Here is a 7,500-nt window from a genome sequence, read left to right on the forward strand (position 1 = left end):
CGGGTGGAAGCCAAGCGAAATGAATCGCAAGCCAGTTCTGAAGGTACCAAATGAGGCCAGGCTGGGCATCGGTTGGAAGCGTTTTAGACTTCGACAAAACCGGACCAGGGCCAGGAGCCACAGACATACCCGAGGTGGGGCAGCGAGGTGGAGGAAAGGAATCCGGCTCGAGAGGCCCGAAGGTGGCCCGAAGCTGGATCTGAGTGTGCGGTGCAACACTTACCTGACTCCACTGGGTGGCAGGGGAAGCGTGAGAAGGCGGATGACCGGCGTAGGGTACAGGGTCATCCGCCTTACAGGGTCACACACCGACAGACTAGCCCTCTTGGGGCCCAGGAACAGAGGAATTTACTCTTCTTTGAAGTGTGGGTACAGTCTGCTCTGTTTTGGGAGCCAGCGGTGGAACAGACACACACACAAAGACTCCACCCGGCCCTCAACCAGAGGGAGGGAGTGGATGACCAACTCCAAAGCACCCTCCTCCATCCCTGAGCGGCCCGCTCAAGAACGCTTTCGTTGTCGCTTGCCAGCTGGCTTGGCAGCACCTAGAGTGGGCTGGGCGTCCGTACTGCGGCCGGCTCTATGCTGAGGCCTGGCTGGAGGCTGCTGCAGAGGCCCAGCAGAGAGGCAGCAGGGGAACACCCTCGGCGACGAGCAGACGGAGGAACTGCCACCGGCGGCGGGGTGGCAGCAGCAGCCTGATAGACCTGAAGCAGCGTCATGGCACGCAAAGAGGAGGCGGCTTGCCCACAGGCTTTGTAAGCTCTACAAGTGGGAACGGGCGAGAACTCACAGGCCCTAGGGGGGAGACGTGAAGACGATCCAAAAAGCAGTGGCCGCCGGACACAGGTGCACCTGTGCCGCGCCAGACCGCTCCATTGGAGGGACAGCCTCATAAGCCTTCACCGCTCCACCGTCAAGGGTAGTGAGGGGGGAAAAGCTTATTCAGGCAGTTTGTAGCAGAGAAAGGTGCCGTCTACGACCTGGTAAGCTCTCCATGCACTTCGGGAAGGAAAGGCACTGGGGCGGCGAGCTGAGAACCAGCGCGGCCCGTCCCGAGATACCAATCATCCAACCGAGACTGTTCTGGACACAGTGGAAGATTCCAGTCGAGCCCGACAGCCTCGGCGGCCCGATTCAGCACAGCTGATGTTTCTGGATCTGGCTCGGGCAACGTTACACTCCCAGAGGGAGATAACGCAGCCAAGTCATCATTTCCAGAGGTCAGCTCACCCTCTGATGCTGCAATTGGCATCCTGTCCCCTGGAGAAGCCCGAATGAAACGGCTTGTCGGTCCATTACAGAGGGACCTGCGCTCAACGGGGGTCCACCGGCTGCGATGTGATAGAGGAGTGAGGGGCCCACAGGGATAGCCGTCAACAAACAAACACAACGATAAATTTGGTTGCTGTTAAAACAGCAGTTGAGAGCTCAAAGCTCGCGATCACCGCTGCACTCGGTCTTCCTTGAAGAAGCACCGACACACTCGCTCGTTTTTTTTAATTCGAACGGCATTCGAACGGCTCCGAAGCAAAAAGCAACTAGTGCGTGTATCCACTTCCGTATTTATACCCGCTCCGCGGGGCGGAGAGTGTGATGCAAATCACGCACGCAAAATTTCATTTGCTCGTGTAACACACACTTACAGCTGCATAATTTATCCAATTGGCTCTATAATACGCAGAAGCAGAAAACAGAAATAAAGCGAGTATTTGCTTTATTGGCCAAACCTGAGAAAATGGACCATCTGGTAAAAAAATTATAACATTTTTCATTTTGAAGCGTTGCCAACAGAACGAAAGCCTGTTAACAAACACTGCATCATTTTACAGTTAAACGGCCCTGGGATTAAAAATGTCAGTTTTAAAGGGTTTCAATGAGGACATTTTTGTCCTAAAGTTCCCGAGTGGAACTATGTTGTGTTTCTAGTGCAGAAGAGATTTATTAAAGGAAATGAGGGTGAAATAGTAAAATTACCATAAAGATACACACCTGTGCCAAACTGTATGCAGTCGGCATTAACACAGGCAACATGATAAAAAAAACTGAAAAAAAACTGAAAAACTTCAGTAAAAAAACTTTACACTGGCTCCCAGTTAAATTTAGGATTGATTTTAAAGTATTATTACTGGTATATAAATCATTCAATGGCCTAGGACCTCAATACATTGCAGATATGCTCACTGAATATAAACCCAACAGATCACTCAGATCATTAGGATCATATCAGCTAGAAATACCAAGGGTTCACTCTAAGCATGGCGAGTCTGCTTTAGCTATTACGCTGGAACAGCTTCCAGAGGAGATCAGATGTGCTCCTACAGTAGTCACTTTCAAATCCAGACTCAAAACACATCTGTTTAGCTGTGCATTTACTGAATGAGCACTGTGCCAATGTTCGTCCGACTGTTTGTACTGTACTGTATTTTATTATTTTTTATTTTTCTAAACTGTTTTAATTATTCTTATTTCTTTTTATTATTTTAATTTCTTCTATGTAAAGCACTTTGAATTGCCATTGTGTATGAAATGTGCTATATAAATAAACTTGCCTTGCCTGCCTTGCCTTGAAAAGGACAAAAATGTCCATAAGGATGCACAAGGGTTAATAATGTTCTCAAATCGTTAGCACAAAATTTTTTTTATACATCTTTCATGGAGTGTTTATTTCGGAAATGTTTCAGTTGGACGTTCGTCTAACGTTTAAAAAAAAAAGTAACTACTATAGCTGGGCAACGATTAATCGTGATTTATCGCATCCAAAATAAAAGTGTTTACATAATATATGTGTGTGCACTTTGTATAACTATTTTGTGTATATAAATACACATACTGTATATGCATGTATATACTGTATACATATTTATACATAATTTATATTAAATATAAATATAAATATTTTATATATGAATAACACATTCTTCTTAAATATATACATGCATATATACATTTAAATATACAAAATAATTATACACAGCACACACACATATATTATGTAAACACAAACTTTTATTTTGGATGTGTTTATCGTTGCCCAGCCGTAGTTACTACTTGTTTCAGAGAACATTCAAAAGTAACATTCCCATAATGTTTGAAGAATGATACAACGTAATGTTCCCTTAACTGGAAGTCTTGAACGTTCAGAGAACATTCAGAAATAATGTTTCCAATAACTCAACGGGACAGCAGTGTCACCCCTGCACGCCTGCGGTTCACATGTGGCTGACCTGCGGCTGGGCCTCGATGTTCTCCCGCAGAAGCCACTCCTCGTTGAGTGTGTAGCGAGCCTTGCCCGTGATGGCGTCGATCGAGCCCTTGTTGATCTGCTGTTTGATGGCACACAACAGGAGGAAGAACGGCTCGCCAACCGTCTCCTGAGGAGACACAACACACTCCTACAGTCAGAACCAGCGAAACTCTCTCACACACACACACACACACACACACACACACACACACACACACACACACACACACACACACACACACACACACACACACACACACACACACACACACACACACACACACACACACACACACACACACCTTGAGGTAGCTGTACATGCAGATGGACATCCAGTTGGTGAGCATCTTCTCCACCACGGACTCTGTCCTCCTCAGCATCAGTTTGGGGTTCTTGGAGGCGGAGGCGTCGATCAGGTCCACGAGCAGGTCCTTCATGATGCTGGTGTAGTACTCCAGCTTACCATGGAGGGCGATGGTGAGCAGAGACGCAAGATTGCACCTAAACACCAGCGACAGAGTTCACATCATGACCTCAGTGCTGGAGAATGGAGTAATCGAGAACATTCACATTGGTGTGGAAAGAAAAGACGGAGTTGGGAAAAGCCCTTCCTCAGATGAATAGCTCCACACACATCAGCTCCACACTCACACATCAGCTAATCGCACACAGATGAGGATATAACAATGAAAGCACTGATGCATCACTTCAATGCAGGATGTGTGTGACTGAGATCCTGAACTCACTGAATTCTCCCGGGATCAAATCATCCGCACCTCGCTTCCCGACAGCTTTTGATCCTGTTGTTCAGAGCATTTTCTATCAGCCGTTTTACTAATGTTTGTTATTTTGTTATGTGCGTTCCCCACTTACATGCAGAGACGTGCTCTAAGTGTCACTCGTTACTGTAACTTTATTGCATTTATACATTATAAGCACTTACATTACATGACATGTCTCTAGTGATTTTCATAAATTCTCCACCTAATGAGCCTCATCTGACAGTGTTGAGCAGAACTGATCATGTACAGTTGCTGTCTCGTGTTCTCCGATGTGCTTCTGGGTCACTGAACACACACATGTCACTGAACATGATCCTGCAGGGGTTTACAACTATATTTAAGGCTTTTAAAGACCTTTTTAAGACCTGCACAAATAAAATTAATACCACATGAGCGGGGTAGAGGTTACATTATATATGTATGTCATAAACATATCACCAGCTACAATATCTATTCACTAAGTGCAAACAGCACATCTTGTAGGCAAAGGATATTTACTATATATTATATAGATAGATATATTTACACAATATATTACAACATTATCTGTGTTAAAGTCGATCATTTCATCCCTTAAAACTCATCTTTGATCACCAAAATATTTTTCATATTTAATCGTTTTTTCCTTGATAAAAATGTCTTCATGCCTTAAAATATCTTGAATGTAACTCGACACCCTTGCCTCATTTAGTATGCGCAAATGAGCCCCGCCTCCACTCACTCACTCAGCTCAGAGATCCACTGGTTGACGATCACACGTTGATCTGATTGGTTACAAGGTAGTTTGTGACGTCAGAAACACCAGCGATTTCAAAGCGTGTTTTTGAGACTGTCTTTGGTTCACTGCAGTTTTAAGGAGGAAATACTCAGCAATGGTGTCGACTTATGAACTTACACATGCTTTGTCTCTCGTACATCTATCTCTCGTACATCTATCTCTCGTACATCTATCTCTCGACATCTATCTCTCGTACATCTATCTCTCGTACATCTATCTCTCGTACATCTATCTCTCGACATCTATCTCTCGTACATCTATCTCTCGTACATCTATCTCTCGTACATCTATCTCTCGTACATCTATCTCTCGTACATCTATCTCTCGTACAACTATCTCTCGTACATCTATCTCTCATACATCTATCTCTCGACATCTATCTCTCGTACATCTATCTCTCGTACATCTCTCGTACATCTATCTCTCGTACATCTATCTCTCGACATCTATCTCTCGTACATCTACCTCTCGTACATCTATCTCTCGTACATCTATCTCTCGACCTCTACTTCTCGTACATCTACCTCTCGTACATCTATCTCTCGTACATCTCTCGTACATCTCTCGTACATCTATCTCTCGACCTCTACCTCTCGTACATCTATCTCTCGTACATCTATCTCTCGTACATCTATCTCTCGTACATCTCTCGTACATCTATCTCTCGATCTATCTCTCGTACATCTATCTCTCGTACACCTCTCGTACATCTATCTCTCGATCTATCTCTCGTACATCTCTCGTACATCTATCTCTCGATCTATCTCTCGTACATCTATCTCTCGTACATCTATCTCTCGATCTATCTCTCGAACATCTATCTCTCGTACATCTATCTCTCGATCTATCTCTCGTACATCTATCTCTCGTACATCTATCTCTCGATCTATCTCTCGAACATCTATCTCTCGAACATCTATCTCTCGTACATCTCTCGTACATCTATCTCTCGATCTATCTCTCGTACATCTATCTCTCGATCTATCTCTCGTACATCTATCTCTCGTACATCTATCTCTCGATCTATCTCTCGTACATCTATCTCTCGATCTATCTCTCGTACATCTATCTCTCGATCTATCTCTCGTACATCTCTCGTACATCTATCTCTCGATCTATCTCTCGTACATCTCTCGTACATCTATCTCTCGATCTATCTCTCGTACATCTATCTCTCGTACATCTCTCGTACATCTATCTCTCGATCTATCTCTCGTACATCTATCTCTCGATCTATCTCTCGTACATCTATCTCTCGTACATCTCTCGTACATCTATCTCTCGATCTATCTCTCGTACATCTATCTCTCGTACATCTATCTCTCGTACATCTATCTCTCGTACATCTATCTCTCGTACATCTATCTCTCGACCTCTACCTCTCGTACATCTATCTCTCGTACATCTATCTCTCGACCTCTACCTCTCGTACATCTACCTCTCGTACATCTATCTCTCGACATCTATCTCTCATACATCTATCTCTCGTACATCTCTCGTACATCTCTCGTACATCTATCTCTCATACATCTATCTCTCATACATCTATCTCTCATACATCTATCTCTCATACATCTATCTCTCGTACATCTATCTCTCGTACATCTCTCGTACATCTATCTCTCGATCTATCTCTCGTACATCTCTCGTACATCTATCTCTCGATCTATCTCTCGATCTATCTCTCGTACATCTATCTCTCGTACATCTATCTCTCGTACATCTCTCTCTCGACATCTATCTCTCGTACATCTATCTCTCATACATCTATCTCTCATACATCTATCTCTCGTACATCTATCTCTCATACATCTATCTCTCGTACATCTATCTCTCGTACATCTATCTCTCGTACATCTCTCTCTCGACATCTATCTCTCGTACATCTATCTCTCGATCTATCTCTCGTACATCTATCTCTCGTACATCTATCTCTCGTACATCTATCTCTCGACATCTATCTCTCGACATCTATCTCTCGACATCTATCTCTCGTACATCTATCTCTCGTACATCTATCTCTCGTACATCTATCTCTCATACATCTATCTCTCGACATCTATCTCTCGTACATCTATCTCTCGATCTATCTCTCGTACATCTATCTCTCGTACATCTATCTCTCGACATCTATCTCTCGTACATCTATCTCTCGTACATCTATCTCTCGTACATCTCTCGTACATCTATCTCTCGTACATCTATCTCTCGTACATCTATCTCTCGTACATCTCTCGTACATCTATCTCTCGTACATCTATCTCTCGTACATCTATCTCTCGTACATCTATCTCTTGTACATCTATGTCCAGTTTTAAGTGCTAGCGTTACGACGGCTTTAGGAAACTCGACCTGTGAAGAATTACGATCCACTCGGGCTTTTGGGAAGCGGTGTGTGTTCATCTCTCCGTATGTTGACTCTACTGGGCTTGAGCTGTTACTCAGAGGTTATGAATGTTCTCGATGTTGTGTTACAGGTTACTCTGGGTTGTGTAAAGCACTGTTTGTAGAGCGGCCATCTTTACTCACCGATCCCTCACGGCGAAGTCTTTCTGCTGCTCGAGCGCATGAACGAAGGACACCAGGAAGTGTTTGTTGTTGAGAAGAGTGGAGAACAGAGTGATGCCCTCCTCCAGGTTGGGCCGCATGCTGTTACACGGCTAACATGAGGAACACACACACACACACACACA

The 7,500-nt window shown here is 44.2% G+C and overlaps 1 protein-coding gene across 1 annotated transcript in view; it reads right to left on the reverse strand.

Annotated features, from left to right (window-relative positions):
• plxnd1 (plexin D1) overlaps nucleotides 1-7,500 on the reverse strand; it is a 133,549-nt gene that overhangs the window by 41,525 nt on the left and 84,524 nt on the right. Inside the window, exons 24-26 of the mRNA XM_084389258.1 lie at nucleotides 7,337-7,467; nucleotides 3,550-3,748; nucleotides 3,228-3,374 (exon numbers count right to left, since the gene is read on the reverse strand). Coding sequence (XP_084245384.1) covers nucleotides 3,228-3,374; nucleotides 3,550-3,748; nucleotides 7,337-7,467 — 477 coding nt within the window. The remainder of the gene's footprint in view (nucleotides 1-3,227; nucleotides 3,375-3,549; nucleotides 3,749-7,336; nucleotides 7,468-7,500) is intronic.

The sequence above is a fragment of the Rutilus rutilus genome (assembly GCF_951802725.1).
Source record: "Rutilus rutilus genome assembly, chromosome: 19".
Taxonomy (NCBI): domain Eukaryota; kingdom Metazoa; phylum Chordata; class Actinopteri; order Cypriniformes; family Leuciscidae; genus Rutilus; species Rutilus rutilus.